The sequence below is a fragment of the Bombina bombina genome, chromosome 1 (genome assembly GCF_027579735.1).
Source record: "Bombina bombina isolate aBomBom1 chromosome 1, aBomBom1.pri, whole genome shotgun sequence".
NCBI lineage: Eukaryota > Metazoa > Chordata > Amphibia > Anura > Bombinatoridae > Bombina > Bombina bombina.
In genome coordinates this window covers 1,465,020,120-1,465,043,535 of record NC_069499.1, presented here as the reverse complement: position 1 = coordinate 1,465,043,535, position 23,416 = coordinate 1,465,020,120, and the positions used below count along the sequence as shown (strand labels likewise).

Below are 23,416 nucleotides of genomic sequence, written 5' to 3'. Positions count from 1 at the left end.
ACAAATGTGCATAGCCACCAATAAGCAGCTAGATCCAGTCATAGTAACATAGAAGATGAGGTTGAAAAAAGAACAAAGTCCATCAAGTTCAACCTACACAAATCTAAAATACTTCCAAAAAGCTCCAGTTAAGCTTAAATAATCCCACTAAAAGGTGACCCATTTAAAATCAATCATATCCATGAATTCTGTTTCTAGACAGAAATGTATCCAAACAATTTTTAAAATGTATCTAGGGTATTGGCATTTACTACCTCCTTTGGTAATGAGTTTCAAAATTTTATTGCTCTTACAGTGAAAAATGTTTCCGTTGCAGGAGATTAAATCTCCTTTCCTCCAAACTTAAATTGTGACCTCTTGTCACAAACAATTTTCTTGGAATAAACAGAGCTTCTGCCATCTCTGTATATGAGCCTTGAATATATTTATATAAAGTAATCATGTCACCTCTCAAGCACCTTTTTTTTTTAAAGAAACCAGACCCAGTTTAACTAGCCTCTCCTCATAGCCTAAATTCTCCATTCCCCTTATTAGCTTTGTGGCCCTTCTCTGAACTTTTTCTAGTTCTGCAATATCTTTTTTTGTGATCGGTCCCCAGAACTGCACTCCATACTCAAGGTGAGGTCTTACCAGGGATTTATATAGTGACAGAATTATGCTTTCCTCCCTTGAATCAATGCCTCTTTTAATACATGCTAGCATCTTATTAGCTTTTGTGTATTATGTATACATATTATTTTTAACAGTATACAACAAGAAAAAGTAAATTTGATTAAAGAATTTTTAATTTAAAAGTGTCTAAAAACTACATACATGTTTCATTTTTACTTTCCTATCTCATTAAAGTCAGCTTCAGAGCAGCAATGCCTAAATTAACACATATGGTAAGCGAATGACAAGAGACAGTGTGTAGCCACAAGTTAACAGCTAGGTCCCAGCAGTACCTAGCTAGATGAGCCAAAAGCAAGAGACAAAATGTGTGATAACAGAAGTGAGTTTTGTCATGTAGCACTTAATTACTACCGAAGCTGGACTGTTGAGGCGGACAGACTGGCTTAGAATAGCAATATGGTAGTAGAACGAAGGTAATGCGCCAGAAAAATTATTTTGAATCTCACCCACCTTGGTACACTAGGCAAAAGATTGTCAACCAAGGACGAAGTATTATTCAAGTGGTAAATATAATACTTTAGATATCCATATTCAGAACTTGTAGTGAGGAAATAAACATGTAGTTTAGTATTCAGTGGCTGATTGCATCCGAATAGCTCACAGGCCGTGCTGCTAAGAGCAGTAATGCATTGCAGCACCTGAGCGCTGTTGACTATGCAAACACTAACACTGCTGGATGTAGATTTTATATTTGTCTTTGTCTTCATTTTTAACTGGTTTTGCTCTGAGAAGATAATGGTTTCAAATTGTTTTTATTTATCTGGCTGTGTGCCCACTCCAGTAATCATCAGACTGATTGCATTGATTAATTTGTAGGGAGTTATCCGTTTCTGGACTTTCAATAAAGTAAGTTTCTTATTAAGTAAATATTTCATTTTAGTTTATAAATCTTTTATTCGATAATACAGAAAAAGTAGACGTTAAAATTATATAACAGCTTAATTTTATACCTTTCTTTAAAATGTAAAGGACCAGTAAATACTAGGGTTGCACCGATACCATTTTTTTACCAAGCACAATACAGACTAATTATTTAAGATTCATTCTTTATAATTATAAAGGGCTGTAATTCAAAAGACATTATGAAATAATAAAAAAAGTTCACTGAACATGTTTATAAATAAAAAAATATTACAATAAAATATTACATTTAAAGGGGTGATGCAATTGGGTTGTAGGACTGTTATATAACATAAATCTGACATTTGTATGGAGGTTTGACTCTAAGTTGAACAGTCTTTCACTTTCCACACTACTGCATGGGGCAGAAAGATATTTTTGGGCCATTTTAGCCAGAGCTGGAAATCTGTTTATTAACTGCCCAGTACTTCAGGGGTTTGTCTGAACGAGGTACAATGATCTCTCCAACAATAATACAAATAACAGCAATTTGTATTGGCAGAACAGTAGTAAACAATTTTTAGTTTAGTCTCCACTCCAGTTTAAAATGAAATGGGAACATGCAGTTTAAAAAAACGCCATAAGATAGCATATGGGTAGGAAGTGGAGGTATCGGTTTAAAGGGACAGTCTAGGTCAAAATAAACTCTCATGATTCAGATAGAGCATGTAATTTTAAACAATTTTCCAATTTACATTTATCACCAATTTTGCTTTGTTCTCTTGGTATTCTTAGTTGAAATCTTATCCTAGGATGTTCATATGCTAATTTCTTAGACCTTGAAGCCCACCTCTTTCAGATTGCATTTTAACGGTTTTTCACCACTAGAGGGTGTTAGTTCGCGTATTTCATATAGATAACACTGTGCTTGTGCACAAGAAGTTATCTGGGAGCAGGTACTGATTGGCTAGACTGCAAGTCTGTCAAAAGAACTGAAAAAAGGGGCAGTTTGCAGAGGCTTAGATATAAGATAATCACAGAGGTTATAAGTATATTATTATAACTGTGTTAGTTATGCAAAACTGGGAAATGGGTAATAAAGGGATTATCTATCTTTTAAAACAATAAAAATTCTGGTGTAGACTGTCCCTTTAAGTATCGGTGCATTTGCACGAGTACAAGTACTCATGCAAATACTTGGTATCGTATCGGTGCATCCCTAGTAAATACAGTAGATTATCACAATCAACAAAGGCATGATAAAAAGACAATACAATAGCACTTAGTCTGAACTTCAAATGAGTAGTATATTTTTGTCTTAGAAATTGATGTCTCTTTCCATTCCTCCTGTATCATGTGACAGTCATCAGCCAATCACAAACGCATATATGTATATTCTGTGTATTCTTGCACATGCTCAGTTAGAGCTGGTGACTAAAAATGTGTAAATATAAAAAAATATTTTATTAATGGAAGTAAATTGGAAAGTTGCTCAAAATTGCATGCTCTATCTGAATCATGAAAGTTTAAATTTTGTCTTGATTGTCCCTATAAAGGAATTTTAAAATGAGGCATTACTTGTAATCCAGGACATGTTGAAAAATTTGCATGCTGTATTTTTTAATGTTAAAAGGGACATTAAACATGTCAGCAATTAAAGGGGAAGTCTACACCTTGGTCATCTTAAAGTATTAAAGTGAATGTCAATTTTATCTTCATGTAAGCCTGCTAAGCGTTCATCTATGGTATACAATTAAAATAATTATGTTTTTTTTAAAATCCGAATTACGATTTTATCATAAATTATAAATATATAATTCTACCGTTTTTTTCCAAGCTCCTTCCAGAGCCGACATCCTTCTTCTATATGTCGGACGTATACAGCGGTCCCACCCGCTCTATACATATGTGTCAAGCGCACCCCTGAGAGAGAGAGTGGTCTTGCGCATGCGCAACAGCAGATCTCAATGCCACTTACATTCAGCGATCGAAGGAGCAGTCATATTTTTCATTAGCAGCGGTATTGAGCATGCGCGAATCGTGGACGCGCATCTAGGTTCCATCCGATGAATAGGGATTAGCGCATGCGCACAATACTAAAGTGACGTAGGAGGAAAGGGGATGAATCCCACGGGGTATGAAATGTGACAGAATAATCTGAGAAATCTGTCACTCAAAACTGATCTATAGCAGGCGGAGATGCAGCGTGAATAGAGATAGACTTCAAAGTTCAAAATTTGTGAGTACTATTCTGTTTTATAAAGGAATGATGAATGAAAGTCTAGTTATCTTTAGATTATGTTTCATGTGGCGTGACCGATTGCAGTTAACTTTACATTCACTTTAACTTAGATTAAACTGCAAATAGCCTCCTGCACCTTTTCCTAAAAATGTAGCAGAAACAGTAAAAAAGTTTATGGCCACTTTAAAATGACTGCCAAGCTAAGCCCACTGATGACATCACGATCTTGGCTGCATATGGCGTCCAATCACAAAAGGCTCACTAGTTGAATTAACAGACTGTCAATGCTGTTCAGCAGGGTGCCTAGATGCAGCCCAGAGTGTGATGCCATCAGTGGGTTGAGTTTGGCAGTCATTTCAAAGTGGCCAGAAACAATATTAATTAAAAAAAAAAAATGTACTGTTCCTGTTGCATGATATAAAAAGGGGTGCGGGAGACTATTTGGAGCTTAAGGTAAGACTTTAAGATGACAAAAGGTTTAGACAGTACCTTTAAGAACAGCAATGCAAAATAAATATTTTAAATTAAATACAGTCATTTCGTTAAGACAATTGACAAGATTTTGCCAATCAAGAGCAGTTCAGCTATACTATTCTTCAAAAGCTCAATCCATATTTCTGCTCAATTAGGAATAGATATTAATGAACTTTTGCATTTTTATTTATACTATAAATGCGGTAACTAACCAAGTAGCCTCAAAAACTGGCCCTGAGATTTATAGGCCATGCAATTTACCTCCACTCAAATACTGTCTTTATAATAATAAAAATAAAGATGACGACAATAGGCGCTTCCACTGCCAGACAGTCCATGACTTGTATATAGCTTATATGCAGTTTCAAAGAGTTTGCTCATTTGGAGACTAGTGGTTCCAAGAAGCCCAGGAGGAGAATATGCCTGTTCTAGCCGTCAGCATCTTGAGCAGTTTGATGTTGAGCTTTGCCTGTGGGAGGCAACAGGCACAGAGTGCACCAAATTTGATGGCAGCACTTCTCCCCAAGCTCTCAGTGATCTCTTGAGCTACAATGACCTCACATAAGTCACTCTTCTACACGCTCTTTACAGACTGAAGCACAGTGCTGTGGCGGAAAAAGCATGGACAGAAGCTTGGCTGTTAGCATCTTGAGAAGTTTGACGTGGAGCAGGCCTGTGGGAGCAAAATAGCAGGAAATGCTACTGTACTAAAGCTTTGATGGCCGGGCTGCTTTCCACTGTCCCGCTGCTCTCTTAATCTGTGCAGGTGTCCCTATAAACACTACTTCACATGCTGCTCACATTATTACATTACAAGTAAGATTAGTCACAAAGCATGTTGGGAATTGTAGTATACATGTGGCAACAACAATTGTCTACACAAAAGAGCTAATGGAGTCCTAGTTTATATTTGAAGGCCAATCCCAAAACCCTACCGACAGACAATTTCAAGAAGAGGACATTATTTCCACCTTTTGCAATAATAAAAAAAGTACCATATATTAGAATGTGACAACTATCCTTAAAGGACCAGTCAACACATTAGATTTGCATAATCAACAAATGCAAGATAACAAGACAATGCAATAGCACTTAGTCTGAACTTCAAATGAGTAGTAGATTTTTTTATAACAACTTTCAAAGTTATGTATATTTCCACTCCCCTTGTACCATGTGATAGCAATCAGCCAATCACAAATGCATATACGTATAGTCTGAATTCTTGCACATGCTCAGTAGGATCTGGTGACTCAAAAAATGTAAATATAAAAGACTGCACATTTTTTTTAATGGAAGTAAATTGGAAAGTTGTTTAAAATTACATACTGTATCTGAATCATGAAAATTGAATTTAACCTGAGTGTCCCTTTAAAGGACCAGTAAACACAGATTTGCATAATCACTGAATGCAAGATAACAAGACAATGCAATAACACTTAGGGGCATATTTATCAAGCTCCAATTGGAGCTTGATGCCCCGTGTTTCTGGCGAGCCTGCAGGCTCGCCAGAAACCGCAGTTATGAAGCAGCGGTCACAAAGACCGCTGCTCCATAACCTGTCCGCCTGCTCAGAGCAGGCGGACAGACATTGCCGGAAATCAACCCGATCCAGTTGATTGACACCCCCTGCTGGCGGCCTATTGGCCGCGAGTATGCAGGGGGCGGCGTTGCACCAGCAGCTCTTGTGAGCTGCTGGTGCAATCCTGAATACGGCGAGCGTATTGCTCGCCGTATTCAGCGAGGTCTGGCGGACCTGATCCGCAGTGTCGGATCAGGTCCGCCAGACCTTAATAACTAGAGGCCCTAGTCTGAAACCACAAGTATGTTGAGAATTGTTGGGAATACCTTCTACTATGAGGAAACAGTCATCCAGTGAGCTTCTCACTTCATATAAACAGAAAGATTTTAGAGATCTTATTTGCTAAGCGTCCTTGTGCAGTTTACTTAAAGGGATAGTAAACCCAATTTTTTTTTCTCAAGATTCAGATAGAACATGCAATTTTAAACAACTTCCTAATTTACTACTATTATCAAATTTTCTTCATTCTCTTGGTATCTATATTTGAAAAAGGATGTAAGCTAAGGAGCAGGCCCATTTTTGGTTCAGAACCCTGTCCAGCGCTTGCTGATTGGTGGCTACATTTAGCCACCAATAAGCCGTGGCAACCCAGGTTCTGAACCAAAAATGGTCCGGCTCCTAAAGGGACATGAAACCCAACATTTTTCTTTCACGATTTAGACAGGAGTATACAATTTTAAACAACTTTCCAATTTACTTCTATTATTTAATTTGCGTCCTCTTGTTATCCTTTGCTGAAATGTTTATCTAGGAAAGCTCAGGAGCAGCAAAGAACCTAGGTTCTAGCTGCTGATTGGTGGCTGCCTATAAATACACCAATTGTTATTGGCTCACCCATGTGCTCAGTTAGAAACCAGTAGTGCATTACTGCTCCTTCAAAAAATGAAACCAAGAGAATTAAACTAATTATATAATAGAAGTAAATTGGAAAAAGTGGTTTAAAATTGTATTCTTTATCAGAATCATGAAAGAAAATGTTTGGGTTTCATGTCCCTTTAAGCATACATTCCTGCGTTTCAACTAAAGATACCAATAGAAGAAAGAAAAAAATGATAACAGGAGTAAATTAAAGCGTTGCTTAAAATTGCCTGCTATCTGAATCATGAAAGTTTAATTTTGACTTTAGTGTCCCTTTAAGTGGCCCAGAGAATACATAAGGGCTTTGTTTTCTTGATGCAAACTCTGCCTGTTTTGCAAATGTTCTGTCTTGTGCAAAAAAGCTGCTATGAGCTATTAATCTTAACTGATCCACTATCTCCAAGGATCATAAAACAATCTATGGTGTTCCTGTATTTTACAAAATTTACTTTTACATTAGAGCAGTGAAACCGTTAAAGGGACACACAAGTCAAAATAAACGTTTATGATTCAGATAGAGCATGCAGCATGCACACTTTCCAATTTACTTTCATTATCAAATCTTATATATATATATATATATATATATATATATATATATATATATATATATATATATATATATATATATATATGAGTCAAAGGGTAAACAGCGCTTATGGAGATTCTTAAAAACTGAATAATATTAAAATCTCGGCAGTGTTGGTGGGTAAAGAAAACAAAAAAAAAAAAAAAAAAAAAAAAGGGAAGAGAAGTATATGAATATACGTATATATATTAGAGTCTTTGATAGGATATTGGAATCCTAGTGTAATGAAGGCGTAATAGATACCCTTACCAAAAGTTACCTCAATCCTATGAGGTAAGTTTGCCGCATTGGAGGATGTATCTAGTGGTTGAATGAATCCTGGATGTTCTGGTCTGTATAAAATCGCTGCCTCTTGGAGTAGAATGGGATGTGGGTCCCCTTTGTGCTGGTTTCTTTAGGAAACTTCCTGTATTTATTGCCTCTTGGAGCTTGGTTTTCTTGTCTTGGTATGAACTTTCTTGTCCAGATAGGATGTCAGAGCAGGTGACGTGGTTACAGGGTACTTATTTCTTTTTTCTTTTCTTATTTTTTCTTCATTTTCCTTAGAGTTGTGTCAGCAGATACAAAACTCACGTCTGTGGTACACAAAGATATTTCCTTCCTTCCTAGTACTGTGACGACTCGGAGTCGGAAAAGGGAAATTTGTGAGTGGCGTGCTTGGAAATATTTTATGCACACAGTACTAGGAAGGAAGGAAATATCTTTGTGTACCACAGACGTGAGTTTTGTATCTGCTGACACAACTCTAAGGAAAATGAAGAAAAAATAAGAAAAGAAAAAAGAAATAAGTACCCTGTAACCACGTCACCTGCTCTGACATCCTATCTGGACAAGAAAGTTCATACCAAGACAAGAAAACCAAGCTCCAAGAGGCAATAAATACAGGAAGTTTCCTAAAGAAACCAGCACAAAGGGGACCCACATCCCATTCTACTCCAAGAGGCAGCGATTTTATACAGACCAGAACATCCAGGATTCATTCAACCACTAGATACATCCTCCAATGCGGCAAACTTACCTCATAGGATTGAGGTAACTTTTGGTAAGGGTATCTATTACGCCTTCATTACACTAGGATTCCAATATCCTATCAAAGACTCTAATATATATACGTATATTCATATACTTCTCTTCCCTTTTTTTTTTTTTTTTTTTTTTTTTTTTTTTTTGTTTTCTTTACCCACCAACACTGCCGAGATTTTAATATTATTCAGTTTTTAAGAATCTCCATAAGCGCTGTTTACCCTTTGACTCCTATTTTTCCTATATTGTATAGACTTAGTCTATCATACAATATTTGTACCTTCATAGCTGCTCTATGAGATTTTCATACCTCTGACTAGCGCATTTACTTGAGTAACGCCTGTTTCCACTCACTGACACTGAATGGTAACATTCTACTTAATTATATATATATATATATATATATATATATATATATATATATATATATATATATATATATATACACATATATATACATATACACAATAAACAGATAGAGTCCAGCACTTATTGAATTGCTTTAACCTGGCTGTGTGCTCGTTACAATGGGCTATCAGCAAAAACCCAAACAGATACAGTCCATATGTAGAAAGTAACAGCACCACTGCATCAATTTTCTTAAAGGTGAATTATTTCTTTATTGGAGATATCACAACAATAAAACAGCGACGTTTCGGACCTACATGGTCCTTAATCATGCATAGTTAAAACACAGTAAAACATACATTTAAAAAGGGTGGTATGACCAATCAGATTTCAGCTCACATTCTTAATTGAATTAACCCATGCCTATCCAGGCAAGATAATATACATATTACTTTTTCTATTAGTGGCCTCTAGTGGTACCATATTGAATAACACCCTATCAAAATTTATAAAAACAAATACAGATCGTAGTCCCTATTCAGACCATAAGGGTACAATGTATTCAATTTCTTGATCCACCAAACTTCTTTTTGTTTTAGTTTAAGTTCTCTGTTACCCCCTCTTCTGTGTGTGGGGATATGGTCGATTACTTGGAAGCGCAGCTGACTAACAGTGTGTCCCATTTGGGTGAAATGTGCAGATACTGGCAGAGACATATCTTTAGATTTAATTGATGCCTTATGCTGACTAAACCTATCCCTGGCGGCTTGGGTGGTCTCTCCGATATAACAGAGGCCACATGGACATTTGAGTAGATAGATTACATAATTGGTTTGACAAGTGTATAGACCATTGATGGTATACTGTTTACGTTTGTCATTTTGGGCCAAATATTTACCTCTAATAACTGAATTACATTGTGCACAGTGCAGACAAGGATAACATCCTTTATTGGGAGTAGTCAAATAGTTAATTTCAGATTGTTTAGTTGTCCCCACATCTGCTCTGACTAGATTATCCCTTAGATTTCTCACCCGTCTATAGGATGGCATTGGTGGTAATTTGAAAGACTCAACCTCAGGATTAAATTTAGTTAATAGATGCCAGTGTTTTCTTACTGCTTTAAAAATATGTTGGCTTCGCTGACTATATTCCATAGTGAGCACCAATCTATTTACATCATTTCTGGTTTTAGGTTTGGCTTTACTTTTATCAAGATCCATGATACTTTTATTTATAATCTCCTGAGGATAACCTCTTTCAATAAACTTCTTACCCATAGATTGTAGCCTAGAGGGCAATCTGTCCTGATCACTCACTATCCTTTTAGTGCGTAGTAACTGGCTTCTTGGGATAGAATTGAACACCGTCTCCGGATGGAAACTTTCATACCTCAAAAGAGTGTTTCTGTCTGTAGGTTTAGTAAAGAGATCAGTGTTCAATTTATCATCTTGTATATAAACAGTGGTGTCCAAAAAATTAATCTCATGAGATGAATATGTAAGTGTAAACTTGATGTTTGTCATTGAGGCATTAATTTCATCCACAAACTGTGTCAAAGACTCCAATGAGCCCCCCCATATGCCAAAAATATCGTCTATATACCTTAGCCATAGCTTACAACAAGAATTGAATGACTTATTGATGTAAACAAATTTATTTTCAAAGCCACTCATGAACAGATTGGCATATGAGGGGGCTACATTGGAGCCCATGGCCGTACCCCTCTTCTGCATATAATAGGTGTCCTGAAACAAAAAATAGTTGCAGTATAAGACCAGTCTTAACAAATCATCAATAAGATCTATCTGTGTTAGGTCATACAATTTACAATTATTTAAAAAACTTCTCACAGTATCAAGGCCTGCCTCATGAGGGATAGAGGTATACAAATTAACCACATCTAGAGAAAAGATAAACCAACTTTCTTCCATTTTTACTTTTTCTAGTTTTATCAGGAAATCATTGGTGTCTTTTATAAAAGACTTCTGTTCTTGAACCATTGGAAAAAGAATTCTATCCAGAAAAATTGACACATTTGAAAAAATGGACTCTGTGCATGCCACAATGGGCCGCCCTGGTGGGGATGACATATTTTTGTGAACCTTGGGCAAGGTATAAAAAACTGGTGTTATAGGATGTTTCTTATATAAAAAATCAAATACCTGTTTAGTTATAGTATTGCATTTAACTGCCCTATCCAGAATTGTTTTTAATTCTTTTTGTATTTCAACAAGAGGATTGTGGTCTAGTACTTCATATACCCCTCCATCAGAGAGTTGGTGTAAAATTTCTTGAATATAGTACTTAGTGTCTAATATTACAACAGCTCCGCCCTTATCGGCATTTTTTATTGTAATAACTTTACTGTTTTTTAGGGACAACATAGCTTCATATTCATCTTTTGTAAGATTATAATTTTTCATCTCTGGATTTAAGTTAAATTTTTTCATTAAGTTATTGATATCCTGTTGTACAAACCTAATAAAAGTTTCCACACCAGAATTACTGGTAGGAGGTATGAATGAAGACTTTTTATGTAAATTAAGGCATTTCAGATCAAGGGGATTTGTTTGCATAACACCTTCATTTATTTGGCTTTCAGTACACACATTATTAGTATTTATATTATTGCTACCATATATAGCTTTCAACCTGAGCATTCTGAAAAATTTATACACACACACATATATATATATATATATATATATATATATATATATATATATATATATATATATATATATATATATATATATATATATATATATATATATATATATACACATACATACATACACATATACACACACACTTTCTGGGGAACAATCTCTTACTGAGCATGAGCACAAGCTTACGGGGTATACTTATACTAGTCTGATTAGCTGATATCTGTCACATGATTAAGAGGGCCGGAAAATGGGAGAAGAAAAAATGTATTTGCTAGAAAAAAATTCAGAGTAGGTGCAATTGCATTGTCTTTTTATTATGCAATTCTAGTGCATTTATTGGTCACATTCTGTTTTAATAAAATCCATATTACTTGCAAACATATATAAGAATATTCAAGTTATAATGTGGTCCTCCATAGCAAATTCAGCACAATGCAATATCTTACTTGACCCCCTTAACGGGTCGGTTAGTCCTTAAAGTGAAAGTCAATCCTAGCGTTGCACAAACGCTAGGATTGACTATTGAAACAAATAAAGGGGACTTTCATTCATGAAGTATAAGATACTTAATGTAGAAAACTCCTTTATTTGTTTCAACCGATCGCTGTTTTTAGCTGCTACAGCAGCCCACGGCTAAAAAAATTTTTTGCTAAGAGGTGACATTTTCACCTCTTAGCCAATAGCCGTGCACTAAATCCGGCTAGGCGCCCATGGGAGCCGGATTTACCGCACGGCTATTGGCTAAGAGGTGAAAATGTCACCTCTTAGCAAAAAATATTTTAGCCGTGGGCTGCTGCAGCAGCTGAGAACGGCGATCGGTTGAAACAAATAAAGGAGCTTTCTACATTAAGTACCTTCTACTTCATGAATGAAAGTCCCCTTTGTTTCAATAGTCAATCCTAGGGTTTGTACAACGTTAGGATTGACTTTCACGTTAAGGAGCAGTGCCGTACCCTGTACGGCTCTGATGTCCTGGCTCTTACAGAGGCAGTCTTGCTGACAGCAGCAAGGCAGTGCAGAAATAGAAGTATGGAGGCCACCTCAGGCTACCAACCCTGTCCCTGTGATCACATAGCTGTTTGTGCTTATATCAGGGATGCCTCCATAACATGAGACACGCTGCAATTAGCGTCTCATGCTGTTGTCAGATGCCTGCATGTAAGGCATTCGGCAACAGTGCAGTAACAGGCAAGTTTGACTTACTGTGCATACAGTCATTGTAATAGCCACAACGATTGTGTACTTTAAAAGCAGCCTGGATACCAGCATGCACTGGATTAAGCCCATGGTTATGTGATCATTGTAACAGCCAAAGTGATCAAGTCAAAAAATGGCAAGCCATTGTTTGTTAACAATGGCTTGTCTTAGCCCCTCCCCTTTTGTCGCTGTGAAAAAAAGGTTACATTTATTTTAATAAAGTATACTTACAATTTTTTTTAACATTTTATTTTAAGAATTATTTTCTGTTACAATTTTTTTTTTTTTTAAATAGTGTTTTTGGTTTTTGTCTTTTCCCGAAATTTTATTTTCTACCTTTGGCGATAAAGGGGTTAAATATAGTGTAAAAAATAGATCTAAGTAAATACCCTGGGGTGTATAAATTCAATAAAAAACAATTATAGGTAGCAGTTTTGAATTGGGTGAACACTATTTAGCTTACATAGCAAATTGTAGTGTCAAACCAATAATTCCATCTTTGTAGTATATGGCAGTGTTTTTCAACCAGTGTGCCATGGCACACTAGTGTGCCGTGAGAGATCCTCAGGTGTGCCGCGGCAGACTGACAACAGTGCGGGGGTGTCCCTCTTTCAAATTTTGAAATATTGGGAGGTATGTGACAGGCTCATCAGGCATCATTTACAATCATGACATTGACATTCATTCACAGACAATGATTATGATTGTTTGTGAATGAAAGTCAATATGTCATGTATAGTTTGTAGGAGGCATGGCATGACAGTACAGTGTGTGTATATATATATATATATATATATATATATATATATATATATATATATATATATGTGTGTATGTATGAGCTAGGAAAGGGAGGGAACTCTCAGGATTTATATACATCAAAGTTAGTTTATTGTTTATAACAACAACGTTAGAAAGTCATAAGGATAGGTCGACGTTTCGGCTTACATAGAAGCCTTCATCAAGACAGATGAACAACTCACAACGGCGACTAGCAGCCGCACACAACACCACCGGCAAAATAGAACTGTATACATGTTCTATCCCAATTATGAAAAATTTGAGTTTTATGCCCCTTTAAATTGTTTTGAAAATGTAAAGGTGAAAGAGAATCTTACGGTTAAGCAAGTGTAGCACAAAACAAAACCAATATACAAATTGTTTATTAAATATACAACATAACAGAAAGAATAGCCAAATCCTATCATTAACAAATTGGAGATTGAACACATCTTCAACAAATGTCATTATTGATAAAAAAAAAAAAAAAAAAAAAGTAAAATACAAATGATCAAGCAATATGAAAGAGACATTATAGTGTAAAAGAATATGAAGCTTTTGCAAGCAAAACATTTTGTACTAATTTTCAGTAAAATACCTAGCACCTAGTCACATTATGTTCCTTTATGAGTCTAATATTTTGGAATACAAAAAAGCAATAATAAAATCCTCTGTCTAATCTGATTGAACAATAGTACAATATTAAAATGTTCTAAGAGAACTGTGTATTTAACCAAAGAAAAGGGTTAAACACAAACTCAGTTCAAAGCATATGTTTACATGTGGAAGTTTTAGCCTAATATATATATATATACACACACCAGTGTTCTCCATAGAAACTTTTGCCAGCCAGGTGGTATTATCTAGTAGCCGGGTGGTTGCAGATTAATACTTTGCAATATTCTAACATTTACTTTAACTTATAAATTTTACTTAAAGGGACACTGAATCTAATTTTTTTTCTTTCGTGATTCAGATAGAGCATGATATTTTAAGCAACTTTCTAATTTACTCCTATTATCAAATTGTCTTCATTCTCTTGGTATCTTTATTTGAAATGCAAGAATGTAAGTTTAGATTCCGGCCCATTTTTGGTGAACAACCTGGGTTGTTCTTGCTGATTGGTGGTTAAATTCATCCACTAATAAAAAAAGTGCTGTCCAGAGTTCTAAACTAATAAAAAAGCTTAGATGCCTTCTTTTTCAAATAAAGATAGCAAGATAACGAAGAAAAAATATTAATAGGAGTAAATTAGAAAGTTGCTTAAAATTGCATGCTCTATCTGAATCACAAAAGAAAAAAAATTGGGTTCAGTGTCCCTTTAAGTAATCCAAAAGACAAATTAATAGAATAATTTAACCAATTAATTTAATGATAATTTGTGCAAAAAAAACATTGTAAAAAAAAAAAATGTATTAGTTAGAACATACAAAATATAAAAGAAAAAACATTATAAAACAATATGACCATATCACAATTTCTACATCTCAGAGAAATATTGATAGAACAAAAACTGATGAAATGAGAGTGTATCTTGATGGGCCAGATGGATGGGCCCGTGGCTGGATTGGTAAAGGGCAGAGAGCTCCAGTCCGACTCAGACGCCAGCAAGGTGGAGGTGGAGTACTGGTTTGGGCTGGTATCATCAAAGATGAGCTTGTGGGGCCTTTTCTGGTTGAGGATGGAGTCAAGCTCAACTCCCAGTCCTACTGCCAGTTTCTGGAAGACACCTTCTTCAAGCAGTGGTACAGGAAGAAGTCTGCATCCTTCAAGAAAAACATGATTTTCATGCAGGACAATGCTCCATCACACGCGTCCAAGTACTCCACAGCGTGGCTGGCAAGAAAGGGTATAAAAGAAGAAAATCTAATGACATGGCCTCCTTGTTCACCTGATCTGAACCCCATTGAGAACCTGTGGTCCATCATCAAATGTGAGATTTACAAGGAGGGAAAACAGTACCCCTCTCTGAACAGTGTCTGGGAGGCTGTGGTTGCTGCTGCACGCAATGTTGATGGTGAACAGATCAAAACACTGACAGAATCCATGGATGGCAGGCTTTTGAGTGTCCTTGCAAAGAAAGGTGGCTATATTGGTCACTGATTTGTTTTTGTTTTGTTTTTGAATGTCAGAAATGTATATTTGTGAATGTTGAGATGTTATATTGGTTTCACTGGTAAAAATAAATAATTGAAATGGGTATATATTTTTTTTTGTTAAGTTGCCTAATAATTATGCACAGTAATAGTCACCTGCACACACAGATATCCCCCTAAAATAGCTATAACTAAAAACAAACTTAAAACTACTTCCAAAACTATTCAGCTTTGATATTAATGAGTTTTTTGGGTTCATTGAGAACATGGTTGTTGTTCAATAATAAAATTAATCCTCAAAAATACAACTTGCCTAATAATGCTGCACTCCCTGTATATATATATATATATATATATATATATATATATATATATATATATATATATATATATATATATATATACTTATTGGGACATCCCATTACAAAACCACAGGGATTAAAAGGGACATGAATCACACACAAAAAAAAAACTTTCTGCTTTCAAAGAACGACCAGAGTAATTAATTTGCCTAAATACTTACATTTAGCCATTTTACACAATTTACCTTGCAAAATTCAGGGCTTTCCAAACCCCCATAGGACTCATTATACGATATCCTATCAGGGGGGGTCTACCCAGTTAGGAACATGACAGTGCCTTAACCTTATGCACCTGCGCCATTCTGCGATTCCAGCAAGGTAGCTGCTTATGTTACTAATTTTGGGAAGCTTCGCCTTCATCAATACTGATTGTGCATGTGCAGAGTGACTACTTTCTTAGATAATCATATTCAGATATCTGGATGACGATTGGATCAATCACAGGTATAGCGGTTGTACCACCCATTATTGTAGGCTATTGTAAGTATTCATTTGGATATAAAAAAAAAAGGTAGATTACATTTTAGTACACCACAGTGAAAGATCTATATGTTTTGTTGGGGGTCAAAATGTTATAGATTTGTAACCTTTTAAATATGGAGTTGATAACTCCTTTGAGTCTAACAGCCTCTGGGAAGGTTTTCCATAAATTTGTCCATATTCAGCCAAAAGAGCCTTTGTGAGATCAGACACGAAGGTCTGGCTCACAATCGGCATTCCAATTCACCACAAAGGCAATGAGGTCAAGCAACCCAAGTTCTTAAACACCAAATTCATCAAACTACATCTTCATGGGCCTTGCTGTGTGCAAATTGGCACAGTCATGCTGAAACTTGAAAGGGCCGGGGAACTGTTGCCACAAAGTTGGAGGCACACAATTATCTAGAATGTTTGGAATCCTGTAGCATTAATACTTTACTGTAACTAAGGAGCCTAGCCCAAACCCTTAAAAAAAACAGCCCCAGATAATTATCCCTCCTCAACTAAACTTTACATAGGCACTATGCTGTCTGGTATGCAGCACTCTCCTGGAATCCACTACATCCATATTCTTCCATTAGACTGCCAGATAGTAAAGCATAATTGAGCACTACATAGAACATTTTTCCACTGCTCCAAAGTCCAGAAGGGGTGTGCTTTCCACCACTCCAGCTGACACTTTGTATTGCACGTTTAGAGCTGCAACAACTAATCGATAATAATCGATAATGAAAATAGTTGTCAATGAATCTCATAATCGATTAGTTGGTTTGCAATTAGTTGGTCTGTGCACAAGTTGCTTCACTCCAATGAGCTTATGCACATGGTATTGTGTTTCATGGACGTCTACAGACGTTTACTTTTCACTTTTTCAGGACAGTATAAGTTTACAACTACTCCTGGCTTATGTGCAACAAAGAAATAAAATAGGAGTCATACGGATTGTTTATATTAAATCAGGTGATTTGAGACTATGCTTTGCATGATATAGTGCCAAGCTTGTTATTTGCACGTAGCCCTAGATTGATGGGAGTTATTATTTGAATTGATGTGCACTATTATCTGTTTGCACAATTATTAGCGGATTGCTTGCTTTTGCTAATTATATGTACTGTATAGATAAATGTGTATGGCTTTGTCCTGTTAGCGCTTTTGACCTTTTTTTTTAGATTTTTTATAAATTGTGATATGTACCAGATTCAACCTCTATAAGTATATATGTTATTTTTAGAGTGGACTGGATATTTTTCCCTAACCTTATAGTTGGTAATTTACATTGCATATAGATATTCAAGGTATTTGTTATGTTAGAATGAAGTCCAGCTTACTTTGTTGAGAGGCCCCTTGCCAAGGTGGAAAACACTTAGCATTGGTGAAGAGCTAATAAAGATAAATATCTCACTTTGGCGAAATTGGCAAAACCCTACTTATGCATCTCAAGCACCTCAACATCATCTAAGCGCCTCTTCTCTGCTGCAGACAAAATAGCAAAAAAAAAAAAAAAAAGAGAGCCAGCCTCAGCCAAGAGCATGTGGTCATGATGACATTTTTGCATTTCAATGCAAAGTTCCTAAAAGAATGAATAACAGAATGTTATAGAAAGTTATAGTCTCTTTTCAAACAGTTTGTGGTTTTGTTTAGCTTAATTATAAAAATGTGTTCTGCTGCTTAAAAATTGGACAAACAGTTGTGTTAATATAAAGTTTTAGTCTGAAGTTCATATTTGTAACACTCAGTATGTGGATTTTATTTAAAATATAGGAAACAATTTTTGATTTTTTTTTATTCGATTAATCGAAAAAATAATCGTTCGATTAATCGATTATGAAAATAAGCGTTAGTTGCAGCCCTACACATGTTAATGTGTGGCTTGTGTACAGCAACTTGGCAATTATGCTGATGTTGCTTCCAGATGCGGATGGGAACTCTGTAGTGAGTGATATAACAAATGATAGTTGACTTATGTTCTACATGCTTCAGGACTCGACAGCCCCCGCTCTATGAGTTTGTGTGGTCTACCACCTCGTGTCTGGGCTGTTGTTGCTCCTAGATGCTTTCACTTTACAATAATAGCATTTACAGTTGACAAGGGAAGAAATCTCACAAACTGATATGTGTCGAATGTAGCATCCTATGACAGTACCACATTTAAAATTACAGAGTCACCAAGACACTCACGTGTGCCCCCTGCGGTTTGTGTGTGCGAGATACATCTCAACAAACTTTGAACAAATTTGTTGAGCCCTGCATATTATATATATATATATATATATATATATATATATATATATATATATATATATATATATATATATATATATATATATATATATATACACACTGTATATATATATTAATTAATTTAAAAAAAAGACAGAATGCCACAGCAACACATTAAGGTCTCTTTCTCCCTAGGTACCTAACCTACAGTCACACATGCTGGCTTTCAACCAAACAAAGATATAAACACGGGTGAAAACAGTTCTTTATAATTTTACAAAAGCATAGAACTTTCCCAAGAGTATGGGATATGTATGCACTCTGGTTTCGCAGTGCAGTCCATTTCCATGTCTTGTATAAATATATATATATATATATATATATATATATATATATATATATATATATATATATATATATATATATATAATTTGCCAAGCTCTGGCTTAGGTTCTTCTGTTTAGACTATAACTAGGAAAATATTTCCCTGCCTGGAGATATGTAACATAAAACTGACTAATATTCTCTCTCCATAGTGCTTTTCTAAATGATACAGTACATTAAAATAAGTGTATCATTTAGGGGCAAGGTGTAAAGAGAATACTGTTACATGTTATTCTGCATCTGCCTACTGAATTTAAAGGGACCCAATTGTTTTCTTTTGTGATTCAGATAGAGCATGTAATTTTAAGCAACTTTCTAATTTACTCATTATCAATTTTCTTTGTTTTCTTGCTATCTTTAAGCTGGACAGCACATTTTTATTGGTGGATGAATTTATCCACCAATCAGCAAGAACAACCCAGGTTGTTCACCAAAAATGGGCCGGCATCTAAACTACATTTCTCGCATTTAAAATAAAGATACCAAGAGAATGAAGAAAATTTAATAGGAGTAAATTAGAAAGTTGCTTAAAATTTCATGCTCTATCTGAATCACAAAAGAAAACTTTTGGGTTCAGTGTCCCTTTAAGCGATATGAAACCCAATTTTTTTCCTTTCATGATTCAGATGGAGCATGCACTTTTAACCAACGTTCTAATGTACTCCTATTATCAATTTTTCTTCACCCTCTTGGTATCTTTATTTGAAAAAACAGGAATATAAGCTTAGGGGCCAGCCCATTTTTGGTTCAGAACCTGGGTAACACTTGCTGATAAAAATTTGGTAATAGGAGTAAATTCGAAAGTTACTTAAAATTGCATGCTCTATCTGAATCATGAAAGAAAAAAAAATTGGGTTTCATACTATTGTAGGTGCAGGCACTTTACCATTTCTCATACTGTTAAAATACAAAGTAACGACTCTCATCACACACATGCTGCTATAAAAGAAAAGTAAATGTATGTACAGTACATTCACAAGTAAGAGCAAAACTACAAACAAATATTATGTTGTAAAATGTCACAAACTATCCATTGAAGAATGTTGTCTCTAGGTATATTCAACTATTTCCTTACCTGCATTACCCCAAGGACTGCAATTAAGAAATGCTGAAATAGGAAATAACGGCCAATTGATTGTAACCTCCTACCCACATACAAAAACTGTGTGTGTGCATTAGTTCAATTAATTGCACTTCAGCCTCCTTAGTCCTTAGTGGGCAGAAAGTATTGCATTAAGCCAGCCAACTACTACCATATAATTTTCTTATTAATCTAAATAAATGAAAACAGTAATAGTATTCTTAAAATGTGTATTTAGTTTTTTATATTTAAAATCGGTTTTGCTAACCCATCTCACAGAGACTCTCATGCATTATCTCCAGATTAAATTAGTGACACTGTACTGAGTGAGGACCCACCAACCTAGATCTTTCAGATTGTCATAGTATACTGTAAACAGGAGCTCATAATGTGCCTTCCATTACATATCTCTACTCTTAACCACTGTATGACAGCTCTAGCAGCTGAACAGTTAACCTCTGTGACATGATTTTTCAAGAAGACTGTTGACGTTCTGAGCTACCATTGGTCTGAGTGATTATTACCTGTGCCCCTTTGCTGTCTACACCCTAAAGTCAGACAGACCATGTGTTTAAATAAGTTCTGTACTAGTATGATATGAATACAATGCTGAAACTTTCAGTAAATCTCGCCCATTTATTTTAACCTCCAAGAGACTAGCTAATATAAGCATTATTCAAATGTGCCAAATTATGTATGTATATATCCCATACATGCTTCCACTGATCTCAATCATTCTAATGTCCCAACTATATCACAGCGCCATAAGGATCAGTACACTCAACCCCCATGACACTAACACTAGTATCTATGTGATCCATCTGCATGCAGACTTGTGATAAAGTATAAACTGGGTTAACTGGTGTCCCTCCATATGTCTATGGCCACCCTTACCCGGTCCTTCATCCTCCAGCTCTGCGCCAGGGACTTGCATCCTTCGATTTTCTCTAAGTGTCGCTTCTTCATGAAAGCAGCCGGTAAATTCCAGTCCGTGATTTCAGTTTCTTCATCTTCCCCAAGCCCCGGGGTGGGGGGTTGTTGCTCCATACCGGGGCCTATACTCCACTCTCCTAAGAACCCGACAAGGAGAGCACCTCAGCACAGCGGCACGGGCGGCGCCATATTGGGAAGACCCAACATGCATAGCGGTTACGGGAGCCGCGAGGATCAAACTGGCAAATCCTGAAAGAACGCGAAAAAGAGTTTTGGAATGACTTGTCACTGCATAAAGTTAGTTGTATGTTATAAGACATTGTGACAGATAAATCTTACATGCTCACTAATTGTAAGGGAAATTTAAATAAATACAATATATAAAGGGACACTTTAGTACATTTTTAGATCCCTTAAATGAAAGGAATTTATGTTGACTTCAGATATGTCGTTATAATGTCGTAAAGGGTCATACGCTATATGTAGTATTTAATCTAAATAACACAATTACTACACTTACAGCATGAATGGAAGAACATAAATAAAAACTGTTAATTTCACTTCAAGTTCGACATGACAAAGTAAAATACCTGCTATATGTTTTTAAAGGTTGATATATATACTAGTTTAAAAGGTTATGAAAACATTTGCAACTTTAATATAAAATGTTTAATTATGCGTTGTAAAAAAAATGCACTAATAGTTTACATAATTTATTTTGCACTTTTTTATTTTACTTTAGAAATCGTGTATTTTTTCTAATCTCACAAAAATTGGAAGTGCATATTCCAGACTTCACAATCTTAACTCTGCTGCTATACTGTATTATACACACTAATTCCTTTAATCACAATAGCACATCATTCCTGTATGTCCCTAAATTACTTGAGGCTTTTAAAAGGGTGTGTTCATTGACTGCACAACTCACACTTTGCTAATAAAGTTCCAGTTTAAATGTTTTTAAAACATTTATTTAGTGGGATATTCTAATGTGAAAATTACATCATTTAAAATAATTTAGAGTAATTTCTGCAAAACTGATCCTAGTTCCCATGCAAAAGGATTGAAGGGATGTTGTACTAAACAAGTCTATCGTGAATATAAAAGAGTAGCATTTACACATGTAAAAATTATTTTTTTTGCCTAAAAAAATGTTAAAGGGACGAAATTAAACTTGTATGATCCAAATTGTGCGCACAAATGTAAATAAAAAAACTTTCCAATTTTACTATTAGAATGTGCACACTAGTTCCTACTGAGTATATACATTTATGTGTTTTGTATTTGGCTGATGGCCAGGGAGCAAGATAAAATAAAAGTACATTTTAAATACTACTCATTTGAAATGTAAACTGTTTTTGCATTGTCTTATTATTATGCATTGATTATGCACTTCAGCTGTATTTAAAGGGATTTGCTTCATTGCTTCATTGCCAAGGTATTCTCTGTTAAAGAGATCCCAAGGTGTCTGGAACACTAGCAAATCCATCCAATACTTCAATATTACTTTCCAGGAGATCAAAGACAGTTTTTTGCACTTTGAGTTTTTCAGAGACTAAATAATCGTGAGTATGGTGGTAGCATGATACTACTTTGGCAATTGTTAATAAGAGTGCTATAGTACTGTGACTTTAACAAATATTCTGGGGACTTAAAATATATAATAAGTAAAGTCTACACAGACCATCTATAGTTAAGGGACATTGCTTTACCAATCATAGGCTACTGATGCTGTAGCTGTGAGTGTATCATTTCAAATATGAATGAACATGAAAATTGACAGTTTAACAAAGTTCTTTTATATCTTTTGTTGTATATATGGTTTTTCTGCCCACCCAGTTCTGTTTCTCATAAACCAAGTGAACCTGGATGCTTTAATGCAGATATTCCTCTGCAGAGTATAATTTACAGAAACACATGCTTCAAGTTTAGTATATATGAGGTTTATAAGTGAGCTTATTAGTTTACACTCAATTCTCTAGTAGTAGAGTAAATTAGATTTTGGATTTGGTGTTTACAAAAACAAATAGTAATTTTAATAGTCCATATTTTATCTTATAAAAAATATTTTTCAATCATATGAGCAAATTTCTATGTGCTTGCAGATCTGGGGCCCCATTACATATGCGGCAGCGCCCGCAAATGGAGGCGACGCCGTTTTTTGCGTGTTTTTGGTATCCTATATACAGCGCCGCATATAAATGCGGCACGTATATTTCACCCGTTGGACGTAGATTTTTTACCCATAGACTAACATATAAAGACGCGCAATTTGGTATCCAATATCCAGCGCAAGGACTTACATGGCGGAAATGGAGAAATCTTACTCCATTTTCACCTCGCCATAAAAAGCAGCCGTAGCAGGCCTTGCGCTGAGTATTGGAGCCCCGTAACTCCCTAAAATGCCTTCCAAAAAAAACCTAACACCTAACGCATGCGCAATGTCTATCTACCTGTCAACCGCAATCCCCCACCGCAATACGTAATAAAGTGTATTAACCCCTAAACCGCCGCTCCCGGAGCCCACCGCCACCTAGGTTATATTAATTAACCCCTAAAATGCCGCTCCCGGACCCCGCCACACCT

The 23,416-nt window shown here is 35.6% G+C and overlaps 1 protein-coding gene across 1 annotated transcript in view; it reads right to left on the bottom strand.

The window, feature by feature from the left end:
* The window catches only part of RPTOR (regulatory associated protein of MTOR complex 1), a gene marked incomplete in the record, with an annotated part of 987,319 nt that extends 966,304 nt beyond the window's left edge, over nucleotides 1-21,015 (bottom strand). Inside the window, 1 exon segment of the mRNA XM_053706573.1 lies at nucleotides 20,792-21,015. Within this exon segment, the coding sequence (XP_053562548.1) occupies nucleotides 20,792-20,944 (153 nt within the window).
* Nucleotides 21,016-23,416: the final 2,401 nt, after the last annotated feature.